General features: G+C 44.4%; 1 protein-coding gene across 11 annotated transcripts in view; it reads left to right on the top strand.

The window, feature by feature from the left end:
- LOC107267173 (uncharacterized protein CG43867) overlaps window positions 1-16750 on the top strand; it is a 55246-nt gene that overhangs the window by 32249 nt on the left and 6247 nt on the right. For 6 of the 11 annotated variants that reach the window (XM_015738505.2, XM_015738506.2, XM_015738503.2 and 3 more), the window contains exons 3-11: window positions 9443-9505; window positions 13450-13617; window positions 13849-14034; window positions 14106-14308; window positions 14701-14935; window positions 15022-15433; window positions 15548-15839; window positions 15914-16187; window positions 16272-16661. In XM_015738505.2, the coding sequence (XP_015593991.1) occupies window positions 9443-9505; window positions 13450-13617; window positions 13849-14034; window positions 14106-14308; window positions 14701-14935; window positions 15022-15433; window positions 15548-15839; window positions 15914-16187; window positions 16272-16661 (2223 nt within the window). Of the gene's footprint in view, window positions 1-9442; window positions 9506-10783; window positions 11001-12652; window positions 12808-13449; window positions 13618-13848; window positions 14035-14105; window positions 14309-14700; window positions 14936-15021; window positions 15434-15547; window positions 15840-15913; window positions 16188-16271; window positions 16662-16750 lie in introns of those variants that run through there. The other 5 variants (XM_025084424.1, XM_025084425.1, XM_015738504.2 and 2 more) reach the window with 4 other exon arrangements.

Below are 16750 nucleotides of genomic sequence, written 5' to 3'. Positions count from 1 at the left end.
TGTCCTCTCTCGCGTCTATTGTTTTACTCCTGGCAGGATATCCTTACAGGGAATATTTGTCCCGGGGATTTCGCATCGATTAGAAGAGTCCTGCTTCCAGTTCCTATGGCTTTCCGTGGGCATTCTTTAGGATCCTTAAGGATTTTCCAGGAAGGATACGATTGGCCCGTAACGCTGGCAAACAAATCAGGACACTCAGTCTCGGACCCTCTGCTTTATCCGTCGGTGTGGATGACCCTTTTTCTTCTTGTTCAAGCGGCGCCCTAATGGCTGTGATGATTAATCGACGCGAATAAATAAACGACCGGCGTTCTCTTTTTAATATTTGTCACACTCTCTCTCTCTCTCTCTCTCTCTCTCTCTCTCTCTCTCTCCCCCCCCAAGAATTTCAATCCCCGCATGTTTTTTCATCGTCCTAAAATTCGCGCGATCGTCTCCTGCCCCAATTTCATTTGCCTCTATAATTGCCATTGAAGTTTTGACCCTCTTCTCACGTATTTCTTCCTCTTTCACGTCTCCCTTTCTTCCTCACACTTTCTTCCCTCTGTTTACGCACGAGGAGACCCCGATTCCGTAATCGTTTGGCAGGGGTGTGAATGGGGGATGAAAACATGGGAAAAACAGAGCTTTTGACTTTGCTATTTATCCCCGTAAAATCCGTTTGAGTTTCACGAGCTCGAGATGGGATGGTCGCTCGCTCACTCGTAAGGGTTGCCAGAAACAGAAAGTGCGGGGGGATGTGCTTCCATAGGGGTGGGTAGACGTGGGGCAGTCGGGCTGGTCGAGGGTGACGCGGTACGTCGCGGGGCCAGAAAACGGGAAGGTTCCAAAGGGGATGGGAGAGCTTTTTTGGCCGCGGTCCCAACGTAAGCGGCTTTTTGCGGGCAGAATGCGCATTATCGACCCTGCCTAAGCTCTCCACGTGTGTTTGCGTACACTCGTCAACAAAAATTAATCCCCATTCGTCTGCGTATCCCTGCGGTTGTTTCAACCTCGCGTCTACCAGCGAGAAGACCCCCCTCGTTCGTTCGACCCTTTCCATCCGTCACGAGATGACCGGCTCTCGAAGAAGAAAAAAAGATTAAAGAGCCGTCCAGCCTAATTGACCCTGCCCCACCGCGAATGAGAGCAAAAAGTACCCCCATGGGGTTTGCTAATTCGCTTTTGGAATTTTCACACTGCTAACCCTCTTATGACGTAGTTATGGTGTGTTTTCGGGTCACCGCATACCCGCGGTGACTCAGGATCTTTGTTGATTGTTAAATTCTATAACCGATAGGAAATTCCTTTTCGATAGAAGTCTCGTTGTCGTCAGTAATTCCGTATAATTTGCGCTCTCGCTATCTCGGTCCTTGTCCCACTGATACAACCGCGCATCGTTCTCTCTCACTTGCACTTACGTTCGTCACAGAAATTACATTTTTTCTCCGAAGGCGCTCGAAACTTTTATACGGAGAAACCGTGGTCCAGGGTGAAGTCGACTCTTAATGGCGGGAAACGTCTGATGCGGATAAATAAGACTGCCAATTAAGGGCGAATTACAACGTTAGTCTCTTCCTGTGCATTAAAAAAAAAAAAAAAAAAAAAAGAGAAAGAAAGAACACGCGACAGGCGAAGGCAGAACATTTAAACCCTAAGGGGCCAAAGAAGCCGGGTGAACCGAGAGGGGGTGAGTTTAGCAAACGAAGAAAAATCATATCTCTCCCTATCTACCTTCCGTGAACAATTAAATTGGCCATACCCCCGGGACGAGGGATGGTACCCTCGACTACCCTCTACACGGGGGGTGATTTTTATCAATTAAGGACTGATGCAACCGATGATTGCCACGAGCTTACGTCCGGGGCCCGACGTGATCCTGAAGCCAACGTCACTCTACCTCCCCCTCCCCCCTCCACCCCCTCCTGAAAGGCACTCAATCGCCGTCAGCCCTCAATTTTCCCAAGCCTACTAAACCGCCCTACGTTATTATTTTTTACTCCCTCTCGAAATAGGACCGGGATGAAGGAAAGCGAAAAATCCTTCCATCCTCCTCCGACCTTCTCCCGTCGTCCGATGGCTAAGAGGATTTTCTTTTCTCTTCAGTCCCCTCCGCCTCCCTGTCGGCCCACGAGTAAAATCGTAATTCTTCGCCAGGGTGTAATTCGCCGGGGGATGCATGCGAGGAGAGAGCCCGCAGAACCCACCCGTTGGCAATTTCCTGAAAACGACAGACACGTTAGTAGGCTCACCTGCCCCTACGGAGAAAGACACTGGAACAACTTTTCTCCAGGGCACAAACGTAGGTACCTACCTAGATGGTCCGACGCACCTGCACCCTTGCCAATCTTATCCAGGTTTACCAACCTAGTGAACGAGCAGCGAGATGGCTCTCAGTCCCCGTTACGAGACACTAACGTGTCGTTATTTTAAAACTCCCACATGGCAGTCCCCTTTCTTTACATCACTCAACGACGTCACTACCCTGGAACAACCCCCCTGGTAACCCAGAAACCACTCCTCGCGGTACGCCTAACGTCCTTCCCTTAAAAGCGGCCAACCCCTATTCCTACCTTTTTTTCCCTCCGTCTCCTTTCCGACCCCTCTCGGCAAGGTATTCAATCACATCTGCCCACATATCCTCACGCATTTGTCTCGCGGCTTCCTAAATTCTGTGGACGACTGTACAACCGGGTCTCATCATCCCCTGTAGTCTCCTCCTATATAGTTCCTGCACTTCCATCCTCCTCCATTCTTCCATTTTTTTTCTCTTTTCTCTATGCGTTCTCTCTCTCTCTCTCTCTCGCGCGCGCGCGCACCCTCCCTCTCCAATTCCTCTCTCCCTTTTACTAGCTCATGAGAAAATTTCTTAGATATATAACGTGAGCTCTTCCCATAAAACCTTTGAGTCTCGCTAATATTTTTAGTATTATTGGCGGAAACGTCCTAAGCGGCTCTTACAAGCTTTCACGTCCATTTCGTCCCTTTTTCCATCCCTCGAGGGAGCACCGGTTGCCACGGATTACCCTAAAATCTTTTACCCAAAAAATATCCAAGCTTGCAGGTCTGATCAGACGCAGTACAGGTATACAGTAGTTTGACGGGGATAAAAGGTGCACTCGGACTTGCCACAAACTTTTGCCACAAACTATACCAATCTTAACTCACCCTTCTGCGCCTCGAGTGTAACGGGGCAATAAAGCACGCAGGTCGCATCTGGGTTACGAGCTTTACAAGCACTAGCTTCTGTTTCTATCTGGTACGAGGCTATCGCTTAACTCCTAAGCGATTTCTAGGACGCTCCTCCTACAGGACGGTATACCTAACCTAAACTCCTGCGGATCTAACTATACATTGCAAGAGAGCACCACGCTCTCAATTCCCTCGTGAATTTAAATCCTCGCGTACCTTCTGCTTACCGGAAGTGCCGTGACGTTTACGCTTTTCCTGTTGTTTCATCCAGAAATCTACATGTGGTATATATTCTCCCCAAGGATACTCCGCATCCTGCTGCCGGTTCATTGAGATTTTTCTTGTTTTAAAAAATTAAAAGCTCTCGCTCCCAAAGGCCAATTAACAGTTTATTCTCTCGAAAGTAAAATTGCGCCTGCATTAATTAGAATTTCCCTAATTATCGGTGTCTAGACTCCAGGGAGACCTCTCTACCTTACATACGTCGGTTACCTATAGAGGAAGTAGTGAGAACCGCGCGAGGCAGCCGCAGTGGTAACGGTACGTCCGTGCCGGCCGGCACGGTGCATAAGATAATTAAAAACGGAAACTAATTTCATCGGGGATGAAAATTGCCGAGCACTTGTAAAAGTAATATTCAGCCGCAATATCGCCGGACCTCCATTTCCTGTGTATGTACAATTTCTCACGTGACTATACCTATACAGTGTACTCTGTTTTCACGTATACGTCCACTTTTGTACACTCTCGTATCCAGTACGTAGAATCTATATGGATCTCATTCTAGGTAGATTACCACCTACGCACTTTTTTACGGACACCCTGTATATTAAACGAAGTGCACGAAATATACACACCAGGTTATACATAAGCACGTATATTATAGTTCTCACCGCCCCCGCCAGGCTGCACCGTCTATTAATTAAACGCATTCCGCAGCGGTGCTGTACGAAATTAAAATACACCCGGTACATTACGGAGTTATTTGACCCTTGTAAAACTTGTTTTTTTTTTTGTTGTCTTTTCGACGAGCACGAGTCAAAGGTGGAAAATGAAAGAGAAGCACCGGGTAGACAGAAAACGTGAAATAAATACAAAAGACAGATGCACACGGAAGAAACGTATCAGAGAGAATAAATATGAACGAAGGAAGAAAAACCTTCAAGAAACGTAATCAAGGGTCCAAAGCGCGAGTCTTTTATCTCAGTTTTTCTGCTTCTTCCTTCCTAGTCGAGAACCGATTCTTTTAAAGGTTTTCGTCTCTCTCTCTGTCTCACACACACACACACACACACACACACACACTCTTTCACTCTCTCTGGTTTATCCTCTCCATTTCACTTCTCTTTTCTCTTAAGCGAATCTGCATAATTCTCATCCCCGTTCTGCATCCTCTTGCTCTTATATCCCATCAGTGTGCTGTGCTTTGCACGAGGGACCGTTGCGAGTATCACTACGTCTCGGTACTCTAACCTAACCTCACCCTAAAACTTCGTCTAGCAAGCAGTGCACTGAAACCGATCGAGGTTATAACACTAGACACTATATGCCATTCTCTATGTATTCAGTCTCTAGCTGTAACGTACCATCCAGTCTATCCCATACGTTTAACTTTAGGTGCACGTTAGCGGATAGAGAGTTAACCCGGACGACATGAGCTAAAGATTCATGAGAACGACACGATCCTAACCAATTTCAAGTACTCCAAAGTCCCTCATGAATTCTCAAGGTTAATGCAATCTCACGCATATAGTCAAGGGACTTAACCTCTAGCTGGGAAAGTTACGATTTTTCTCGAGGACGATCTTATTTCGGAGATTACCCGGCATTCGTCGCGACGTTACTAACCTCTTCGTTCGATTTCTCCCTGCTTGTTTTTCGTCGCGTCTTATTTCGAATACTGGGAAAAATATGTGTTTCTGTTTTGCGCACTGTGCTTCAACGTATTGACGATATTTTATGGAAATAGATATATATGCCTTATTGTCTGCAATCCATCGTTGCGTATGGTCAACGTTTCAATATGACCGGGATATATACGTAGAGGTTATAGAGCGGTGTATCGTACTGCACGGAATTGCGTGGGGAATTGGACACGTAGCCACTCGACCGAGAACGAGCTCCCATATAATGACGACGATAATAATAACGGCGTTGCCTACGGAATCGTCGTGATCGTTGTGTCATATACAATTTTTTTCTCAATTTTTTGAGGTTAGGTGACAGGCGACTCTGTTTTTTTTTATGGGAATTTTATTTACGACTCAATGATTGGGTAACGAGATATTTTTTAGGTAATGTTTTTCTACTTTTTATCTTCCTCTCTCTTGTACGTTTATTCTGTACCTTTAGGGCTCTGAGATGATGGTCTTGTGGGATTTTCGTGATTTACATTTTTCACTGCTGTTGGACCCTTCGCTCCTTTTTCGTAAATCGCTCGTCGCTTACCTATGGCTGGAGACTTTATTTACCCCTCTTTCGAATTCTTATCCTCTCGTCTTATTCGTATTATTGGTGTTCAGCTTTTGACGCTCTCTGGACGTACGTTTGACTTTTTTTTTTCGTAGTTCGTTCTCATGAGATATATGTATATACGAAGCTCAATGTATGGAAATCAGGAGCTTACTTTTTTCCTTGGTTTTTTTTCCTTTCTTTTCAAAACAGTTCATATGTTATACATATATATATAATATATGAGTTCTTCAATATGTGTCTCGATATCGAAGGGAAAAGGAGAATGAAGTTTGTTTCTCTTGCTGAAAAATATCGAGGGTCGCGAAAAGTGGGTAATTTCGGGGTAGTATTGGTTCGATCGTATGGGACTTTCTCAGAGAAAAAGTGTCCCGCAACTTGTAGTAGAAATTGGAACGGCGACAAGCTGTCCCGACTTTCTTGTTTGACTCGATTGTTCTCACCGTTTCCGGTATAAGGACGTTAGGCGAAACAGTGGAAAAAGAAAGATTAATCCCTTAAATCAAGTAACCCCCGAAAGCATCCCTTCCACCCTACCTATCAGGTCAGAGGTTCCCTCCAGTTCCCAAAGAATTTCCCACAAAATGATCACCAAGAACCACTTCCTGACTTCGGTAGGATATCAAAGGGCGCACCCGTAATTAGCGACAATAATCACATCAGGGCGAAGGGGTAAAGCGTCACTCTTCTTTAACGAAATGGCAAATGACAGAGGGTAGTCATTTCTCGTAGTACAAGAAGGACCTCCGGACAGCAGTCCTTGGCTCTATAATCGATCACCAGGAAGCACCTTCCTAAGTAGTCAGTATAGGACCAGGATATACCAGGGGACTGTCCTACGTAAGGTCAGAAATTACCAGAGAGAATAAAACTCCGGCAGACGGAAAGTGGACGTATATACACGTAGCGACCGTAGCTATACGGTGCTCCAGCGGAGGTAGGAGAGAAATGGGAAAAGGAAGTCGCCCGTAGGACGGAGAAACTTCCGGCAAGAAATCCTGGGCAGTTGGTAAACGGGCGGATCCCCTTCCGTGTCATTTGGCAGGTCCCAGGAGTAAATGCTAGGCGGGTCCTTTCGGCCACGAATAATTAATATACAAGGCCCTGGAGGGTGATCCTGGGTCTGAGGGATTTCGGCTCAAGGGTCGTCCAAATGCACTCGTACGTTTTAGACTTGGTCTGAGCCATTGGGGTTAACCGAAAGCCACGAGGCGCTAATGGCTCAGCCATGTAAGCACGTATGTAAATAAATCTGCACGTGCCTCGCACAAGCCCATGCCTACGCAGAATGGTAATGGTAAAATTGCGCGGGCCTGAATGCACACGTAAAATTCATCCAAGGAATCCGCGTGGTACCCATCGAGCCTGCAAGGTTTCATCCTGGTTACGTCGACGCCTTTTCCCTGCCGTCCCGGTATTACGTAAAGGTTGACAGAGATATTTCCGCGTGGGAAATTGAGTTTGAGTTCTGCAAAAGGGAAAATTGGATGGAAACTAGTTTTGCGATTTGCCCGAAGGCACGAGCTCGTACAAATTTGCTCGCACGAATTTCGCGAAGGTTTGCGAAAAGACTCGACGGGACGATTCATGAGTTTTATGGAATTTTTACTGAACGGTGAAAATCCAAGCGCTGGCACACAATTTATTTGCTGGGTTAATTAAGTCGAAACTAATAAACGTATTTTCGGAAACAACCGTTTTCACGATGAGTCCCTAATAATTTTCCGACACAATGGCAGACGGCAGCGAGATTGAAAGAAAGGAAAAATAATACCAAGGATATACAAGGTGCGGAGGGATGATTATTAAGGGCGCCAGACCCTTAGCCACGTCCCATCTCTGGAAATTTACTCGGTCTGTCGAGAAGCACAATGCGTTATGTTCGGAATCACGCCAAAGGCCAATAACGCTGCAGCAACCGGTGGTGCGTGTACCTTTTCCAGTCTGCAAGGGGTGAACGGGAGGGAGGAGTATTATATTATTTCAAGGGAGCCATAATCGGGTTCTTGTTCCGTCGTTGCTCGTTGAAGGGTAGCTTTGATTTTTCTTTGTCCCAATACGATATTATTTCACCCCTCGGGTTTGTCGGGATGCGAAGTTCGCGTGGACATATGTATAAAAACACATATATCTACACATATAATATACATATATAGGGTTATTCAAAGCAAACTTACCCCCGAACATGATTCTACCAGATCAAACGGACAGACCAGCTTTTTCAGACGGTACGTTTGCCACGAATAACCCTGTAAGTACGAACCCACATAAAACATACAGATATCAGTAAAAATCTCCCAAAAACCAAGAAAACTTCAGGACACGTAACTCCCGTAGGTATAAACCATCCCTTAGATGATAGAAAACGGTCGTAATTTCGAGAGGAAGATCAGTGCCGAAAATTGAGGGTGCTTTCGTTCACGGGGGTGGTATGTCTCGGAGGTAGACTGCATAGCGGCCCCTCCCGTCATGGCTACTCGATATGAATGTCTACCCTCTCGTAAAGCGATGCAAAAACTTAAGGCCTGACGACAGTTTGAGAGATCCACCGAGCCACCCCCCTGTGGCTAATGTAACCAGAAGGAGTTCTCCAGCATCTTCCCCCCCCCTCCCCATCACTTCTCTTATACTCAGCTTCCTCCGCCACTTCAGTCTCTACCCTCGACCATCCAAGGGGGGTTGAAATAGGCGTGCGACCACCAGCGCGAAGATTCCACCCTTGCATTAGGAAAGACATTTCTGCGTTTGCTCTCAACGCCAGATGCTACTAACTGCACCCTTACCAAGATCCTACAAGCTGAGGGACGATACGGTCAGAGCAGAGAGGCTCGCGAGGGATGTTATCCATGGGGGTAGTTTTCTCAAGCCTACAACAGCTTTTGGTTACACCGCCGAATAAACCCTCCGAAGGTACTCTAATGTATATTGACAATTGACCACACTCGTTCGTTACGCTCGGCGTAACTGCTAGCCCCTTCGCCTCGCTAATTATACAAAAATAAAGAAGCCCTCGATCGGCTAATATTTTCAGGGCAGCTCGGTGTCATCCGCTCGAACTCTCTAACCCTTAATACCGAGAGCAGTCCGCCCTGTCGAGTAATTATATTTCGTGGTTAACCCCGGGCAGCATAAATTGCACTTAAACCCAAGCCTCGACCCGTAGATTAACCTCCGTTTTAATTAATCACCCAGTATATAGTGTCGAGAGCGATCCAGCGTGTTCGTATTTACGACTGTGTGCAGGAGAGTGTTAACATCTGCGTATGCGTTACCATGGGCTCTACGCACTGGTCTCTCCCATCATATATGCATATATGTATATATGTCCTCTGACATGTATATATGTCAAAGGACATATATCTGTATGCTATCAAATATAACGAGACACGTGCGTACATAGGTGAGACTCTCTGACGACCAAGTAGGTAACCCCCTGCCTCCCTTCCTCTATCTATGTCTCTCTCTCTTCTATAACGCTTATCCCCTTGTGGCTATATGGTTCAGCCAGGATCATACGGGATACGCGTCAGGGCATATATCAATCTGGGCTGGATTAAGCCGGGCTTAGAACCTGCTTAAGTCGCCCCTATCCATTAAACTCTCGTTAGTCCGTCGATTTTACGCGAACGAATATTCGTGCGAACTTTGCGATAGATTTTTGTTCCTCGAGTTTCGCGCTTGGAATATATACGTAGTTTCGAAGAAAATTTGTAAAACGCCTGTTGAATTTTCATTCGTCTCTTCGTTATTACCTTCTTAGCGTGTATTTTCATACGAATTTGTTTCTTTTGAATTTCAGCTCTCGGAGCTCGAGCAACGGGTTCTCGAAGCGGAAGGCAGAGCCGACGAAGCGGAGGACAAGGTAAGCCAAGGACAAGTAATTAACTAAATTAGTTTGAGACTTTATATTTTAGTTATTATTTTTAATTATTAAATTGACGACGGAACGTTCGAGTAACTCGATTTACAGAACTTAAAGTTTTTGGTAGTATTCTGATATTTTAAGATAATTTATGTCCCGCCTGAAAATTACCTTTGGTTCTAATAATATAATTTCCTTGACAGTCGATCGGTCATCGCTCGTTACCCTCACCCTGGTCAATTATTTACGTACTTGACCGAATTCAAGCACTCCCTTTAACCAACTTCTTTGTACCATCTGGTTAGTTATTAGCTTGACAGCTTTATCGCTCATCGACTAATCGACTCTCTTGGACGTGATGTCAATGCGGAAGAGAAATGAGATAACTGTTTTAAATTATAGGGGAATGACATGAATGCTCAGATCTATGAGGTTTGCACTGTCTTCCGTTTACTGATACGTATCGGGTGTTCCTATCGTTCTGTCTCGAGTTACCGACTGCTGCACTAGTACGGTCGATATTTCCTGCTACCCCTGAAACTGTCTTACCTATTCTCACTGAGGTGATACGTACTCTAGGGTTGGTAACTAGGAATTTTTTTTATATGCTTCATGTCTTTTATGATTTTTTGTTGGATTCTTATTCATATCGTGTAGAAGTGACAGAAGAAGGTGGTAATCTGGAAAATAAAATTTTATTAATCATTTAATGAAAAATAGTGGATAAATTTTTATTGATTTTCATTTTCCCGCGCAAACTTCCCGACGGTACAAGCTTTACCTTCAATTTTCCTTTTACCGACGCACAGTACACTTTTTCCACAGTTGGACTTTAGTCTTATAGGTGGTTATCCATTTCATACTTGTCACGAGAGTTGAATCGAACGACAGAATTTTTGCTGCTCGGATAACTATTGTATTAAATTGATCATCCTCCATAGACGCATATTTGATGTTGAATATTTGAGATCACAGACGAGGAGACCCAATTCCAAAGTTTAGGACGAGAAAAGGGGGGTTCACCCAGTACTGTCAGTCCGTGTAATTTGACAAGGGTGAATGTCGCGACCCTTGTCCTCAAAATTCCCGAGGGATATCGTGCTCTTCCATGTCCATGACATTTTTACCGACTAGACACAATCATCGAATTAGCAGAGCTCCGAACCACCAGGGGCGTATCTTGATTGGGTGCCGTACTCACTGGGGCACTCCAAGCCTTACACGTGTGTAGCGCGCATGTTACTGCATCCCCCGCATTGATTTTTGTGTCCTACGACCAAGATGGCAGACCAGCACCCCGGCACCGCTATTTTGTTATGACCACCGATTTCGTGAATTTTAACGTTAAACACGCAGCGCGTATCCTGTGTCCGTTGTTCCCCGTTTCGTCGCGCCATCGTAATCGCGTCAACAATCTCTGTGCCGACCGACAACCATGGCGAATCGTAAGGTAGATCACACGTGAAATAATGGATCTCGGCATGTGACATGAAAGGTAAAGAGAAGCTACAATAAAAAAACAATTAATCTTCGATAACGTATCAATATTGATATCCCATTTTAATCCCTTCGATTTTACTTAATAAAAAAAATGTCATTATCATTTTTATCGACACTCTACCAACAGATATAAATACTTAATGTTGCTCGTATAGACCCAGCTTTTAACATTCGTAAATAGATTTTTCGTGAACGATCTCATTTGTTCATGACGATTTGACCTCGTCAGATTATCATTCACCCTTAAATGGCATCTAAAAGATTTTAGCGTCTTCGTTTCACACACCGTTGGTATTTAATTATCTGTCTATGGGCTTCGACCGACCTACCGATTCCTATACAATTCCCAAGAATTATTTTCTACAGCTATTGTATATACATATAGCTGTACTGATTATTCAGACACATTCCATTGTCTATTGGTACGATATCCTGTCTGCTCATTTCCGTCAAGGTGTTCATCCTGATTTCTCGAACGTTCGTCTACCCTGTTAATGGAGAATATCGTCTTTGAATTATTTTACGACCTGCGACAGGGATTTTATGCTAGATTTTGATGGTTCGTGTCGTATATGAAATTGGCACAGCGACAATTTCGTGAGTAATCCATACGTCCCATGTAGAAACCCCGTACATAGAGCGAAGAAAGAGAAAAAGAAAAGGAAAGACACTATCCTTTGTGCGACTGTTACTCACACGTGTACATTCAATCATGAAGCTTTTGTTGTCCGAATATTGATCCGCTGTGATTCATAAAATCATATAACGAAAACATACAATAAACGGTGCAAATATACATATATACATATATCGGATTACAAAACCAAAAATAACATAATGAATATTAAATTTCCCTTCGTGGAATCCAATGAGTAACTGATTTTCGGTACTTTCTTGAATTTCATACATTTTTGTTATACACTGTACGTGAATGGATATTTCTGTTGGTAAGCGCAAAGGAGACACGTTACTAACCTTTTGGCCGGTAGCCAACGTGATTCAATGTTTTATCCAAAGAGCCGAGATGTCTGCACGTGCGGTAAGAATATATTTCCAACGACATGAGTACATCCAAGAACTTCCAGTCCTACCGCAATGGTAGAGGAGAGGACCATAGACTTTCATTTCGCAAGTTCAAATAAAGCTCACGGGGGTACAAAGTACCTTCATTTTCCACCTTCAAAGGGTGAAGTAGCATAACCCTCTATAAGTCCTTTGCAAATCCTTCTCGAGAATTGCAGCCATTTCTCTCTCTCTCTCTCTCTCTCTCTCTCTCTCTCTCTCTCTCTCTCTCTCTCTCGCTCTCTCTCTCTCTCAATATCTCAATATCTCAATATCTCTGCAAAATGATACACTGGTACGTTCTGTTCCACTGTCCACCTCACAGTTACCCTAGTTTGTACAGTGTTTACGGATCACACTGTATATCAGGATACGTATGCACGTGCGGGAATACGCTATAAGAGAGAGAGAGAGAGAGAGAGAGAGAGAGAGAGAGAGAGAGAGAGAGAGAGAGAGAGAGAGAGAGAGAGAGAGAGAAGGATAGACTCGCATGTATAAACTCCCCTAAACTGTCTCCCTTTCTGACTGGCTGTGAGCCAACGTGACTCACCCACTCTAGGAAAGCCCCGACGGGCTTTAGTTCGATCTCGCACAGCACCGAGTACGCTTTAAGTTCTTCTCTTTGTCTTGGTGAAAGTCGGAGTATTATTTAGTTCGAAAATAGAGGGGAAAAAAAGAAATTCAAACGTATATTGCGTGGTTTGAGATTAAACGAGCCATAATGGCCAATCGACACTCCGGTAAGATACGTACTTATTGTACATCCCTTGTGTTCCTTTGAATGCTAACGCATTTATTTTGCTACTGAAACGAGCAGTTTTTTCTTTCTTTATTAAAAGAATATATTGTTCTCGGTTCTCTTTCATCCGTTGTGTCTTCATTGGTACTGGCTGGCTATGGTGGTAACACGTGCCATTCTATTTTGTGTTAGGGGTGGACACAAAAAAAAGTTGGCCAGCATATTTCTTCTGCTCCTTCTGTGCTTGTCTCTGTATTGTATTGATTTTCTCGATAGCCCTTTGCCAACGTGCACCCCGTTGTACGTAGAGTCCGGGTACGCGTAAGGGATATCGATTTTTGACAGCTGCTTCGAACACCCTATATTGAAAAGGGTGCACGCATTGCACGCAGCGTAACATTGCGTCCTGTTGCCGTCGATGGGTTTATTTTTATGTAACGCCGGTTGTCCATGGTAAACGTTATCGCCTTGCGGTGGTAAAATTGTGGTTGAATTTTAAACGTGATTATTGGGTGCTGATGAGAACATTGTTTTCGTGACTGTTTATACGATACGCGATAATTGACGAGTGAACTTGGATTTGCAATTGAAATTTTCTAAGTATATAAGTTTTTCATTGAAATTGTGTAATTGATGAATTCAGGTACGGATGATGGAGGAGCGGCTTGTGAAGGGTGAATATTGCTTGAGCACTTCCGGTGTCGGTTCTCCGCCACACTCGTTACCATCCACTTCCGGTGTGCAGAATGACAAAATCGAGGACGTTCACTGTGCCTGCATCTCGAAATTAGAGACCCAGGTAGAGGAGCAGGTAAGGACAATTTTGATGATCGGAGTAAAATAGCGTCATACTTCCTGTTATCAGAGCACTGCATACCTTGAGGATTGTTGTCAAGATACGACAGACTGCGTGATGACGTCTCACGCGTTGGAATCATTCTTTATAGAAGTCTTTGTCAGGCTCCTTATCATTATCGAGTAGTGCATGACGAGTTTGTTGATAAGATGAGGAAACTTGTTAATTTTTATTTATTCTTTGCAGAGACAGCTGAGACTTCAGGACGCAAGGCAGGTTGAGGCCAAAGCCGCTAGGATCAAGGAGTGGGTGACGAACAAGTTGCGTGAACTGGAACAACAGAATCAGCACTTGCGCGAACAGAATAACAAGTGCAATCAGCAACTGGAGTTGTTGCGTAATCACATTACCAATATTGGACTGAGAACACCTGTAAGTACCATGGAGATGAATCTCGTGGGATATAATTCTTGTTAACGATTATCTTAAAATTGTTCTTTCAGGCTCCAACGAGAGCATCCTTGTCGCTTGAAGTAGATCCTACAGTTCGTAGAAGGTCCGAGAGTCTCGAAGCGACCCCGCAGACCGTACCAGAGAACGTTCAGAGTTCTGCCGCTGAGCCACAGATCGGTACCAGGCACAGGAGACATCTGTCTGCTTGTGGAACTATTCAGCAAGGAATCCCTGCTACCAATATGGATTCCAGGTAGGATTTGAACTTATTTCATAATGGTTTAAAAACTTGTATCATCTCTCACTTAGAGACTTGTGCATGTGGACTTGGCTTATTCACTTTTCTTTGTTCGCGTGGAATTGTACTAAAATTCTCCTTGGGAGGCCTCACGACGTGATAGCGGCGCCCGATTTTACAATATGTGGTACCCTGTAACGTCCTGGGACTTCCTGCGGGGATCTGTCGACCTGTTGTACTTTTTCTGAACTGATGTTAACGAGCTACAACGATGCTGAAATCTGCGTTATCGTTATAAAGAATGTGAATAGTGATACATTACGATCCATTCATGTTTCAGCATCGGAATCACGTTCTCTCCTTGTAACGGAGGATTCGATTTTAAACTCTTTATTACCTTCTTCCAGTCTCTTGTCCGAGGAACTGGCTGCGGCAGTGGAGAATCTCGTTATGCTACCAAGCATACCGGGTGTCGCTGAGACCAGTAGAGACAGTGGAAGTTCTGAAGCTGTTCATGACTATGCAGAGATCTACACACCCAGTAGAGAAGGTATCAACTGGACCCAAGCTGGAGGACAGGGTCCACGACCACCTACTCCACCTTTACATAGATTTCCTAGTTGGGAAGCCAAGATCTATCAGGTATGTATTCTATATTCAATACTTCCTGATACCTTCAATAGGGAATTATTGTATCGCGAGTTTCAAATCGATCTTCCATTCATCAGGTGGCAGATGGTGGTCTTGGCATAGGTCCACGAACCAATGAAGAATCTGCACCCTCGACTACGACAAACACAACAAGCTCCTCTAAACATTCCCACGCAACGGGGCATAATTTGACTGCACATAACTCCCAGGGATATTGTGACATATCAGTGCCAGTTTATGCCACGGTCAAAGGGCGTGCTAGTCAAATAAGGTCCATGCCTTTTGGAGACAGTTCGGATGACAGTTCCGACGGGGAGGAGCACCCCAACCAGACAGAGACCAATACCAGGATCACAAACAGTTCCTCAGACAACACAGACTCTTCTCTAGGTAGTGGTAGTAGTCCTTCGAAAAGTGTCAAGACCACTAGCAGTCTCAGTCCTGCTAAAAGAAGCTCCAGCGGTTCTCCAAGCAAGAGCGTAAAACGTGGTGAGTTCTGAAGATAAATAAACAGTAGGTTTTTGTGGATAAAATAATTATTGAATACAATGGTGTTGAAATCATAAGGAACTCTCAACGACTTTAAGCGCATTCCACTTTTAGATACCTCTCTGGAGTCTGGCCTGTCAGAGGATTACGCGATACCACCAGATGCTCTGAGCTCTACCTCCCTGGAGTCCAGTATGCCAAGTTTACTGATGCGCGTTTCCGGTGAGAGTCCTAAGAGGCTGGAATCTCTTGAGAAGACTGGACACCTTGCAAAGCTCGGTGGAAAATTAAAAACATGGCGGAAGCGATGGTTTGTTTTGAAGAACGGTGTTCTGACATATTGGAAGAGTCAGAACGACATTAATCGTAAACCTCAGGGACAAATACTCTTAGACGAAGTCTGCAGGTTAGCAGAGATCTTAGATTTGCATTTTTTTAGTACAATAATACAGTTCTAAAAATACAAATTTATCGAAACAGGATAAACCGAGCAGAGGGCGCAGCCACTTTCGAAATTGCTACAGGTAAAAAGACATATTACCTGACTGCGGATTGCATAGCGACTATGGAGGATTGGATCAGAGTTCTGCAAAACGTACAGAGACGTAACGCGACGAAGCTTCTCCTAAGCAAGGAGGATAATAAGCCAACGATACAGGGTTGGTTAACGAAAGTGAAGAATGGTCACGCGAAAAAGTGCTGGTGCGTCCTCATCGGCAAAATGTTCCTTTACTTCAAGTGTCCCAGCGATACGGTAAATCCTAGAGTCTAAGACATTCTTATATTTATTAACTGCCTGGAAAAAACCTACATTGCATTATTTAATTCTATCGATCAGAATCCTATTGGTCAAATAAATATGAGGGACGCAAGGGTAGAAGAAGTAGAACACGTATCGGACAGCGATAGTGAAGAACGTGACGCAGAGTGTCCACACGAGAGAACAATTGGAATTTTTCCAACTCATCAGGGTCCCACGTATCTCCTAATGCCTTACAAACAAGATAAAGATAATTGGCTGTATCATTTAACTGTGGTGTCCGGCGGTGGACCCAGTGCGGGGACTCAGTACGAGCAGCTGGTACAGAGGCTGATGGAAACTGACGGAGACCCAAGCTGTGTATTATGGAGACATCCTTTGTTATTGCATACCAAGGAAAATATAACAAGTCCTTTAACTAGCCTTACCTCTGAAGCTTTGCAAACCGAGGCGATAAAACTGTTTAAGGTAAAGATATGTCATAGGTCAATTTAGATTGACCTGTTCTTTTTCATTAATGAGTCTTTGTGGTATGTATTTAACATCTTTTTTTTTTC

The sequence above is a fragment of the Cephus cinctus genome, unplaced genomic scaffold (genome assembly GCF_000341935.2).
Source record: "Cephus cinctus unplaced genomic scaffold, Ccin1 Ccin1_scaffold0351, whole genome shotgun sequence".
NCBI classification, from domain to species: domain Eukaryota; kingdom Metazoa; phylum Arthropoda; class Insecta; order Hymenoptera; family Cephidae; genus Cephus; species Cephus cinctus.
The sequence above is the reverse complement of the archived record's forward strand: the minus strand, read 5'-3'. Positions and strand labels throughout refer to the sequence as shown.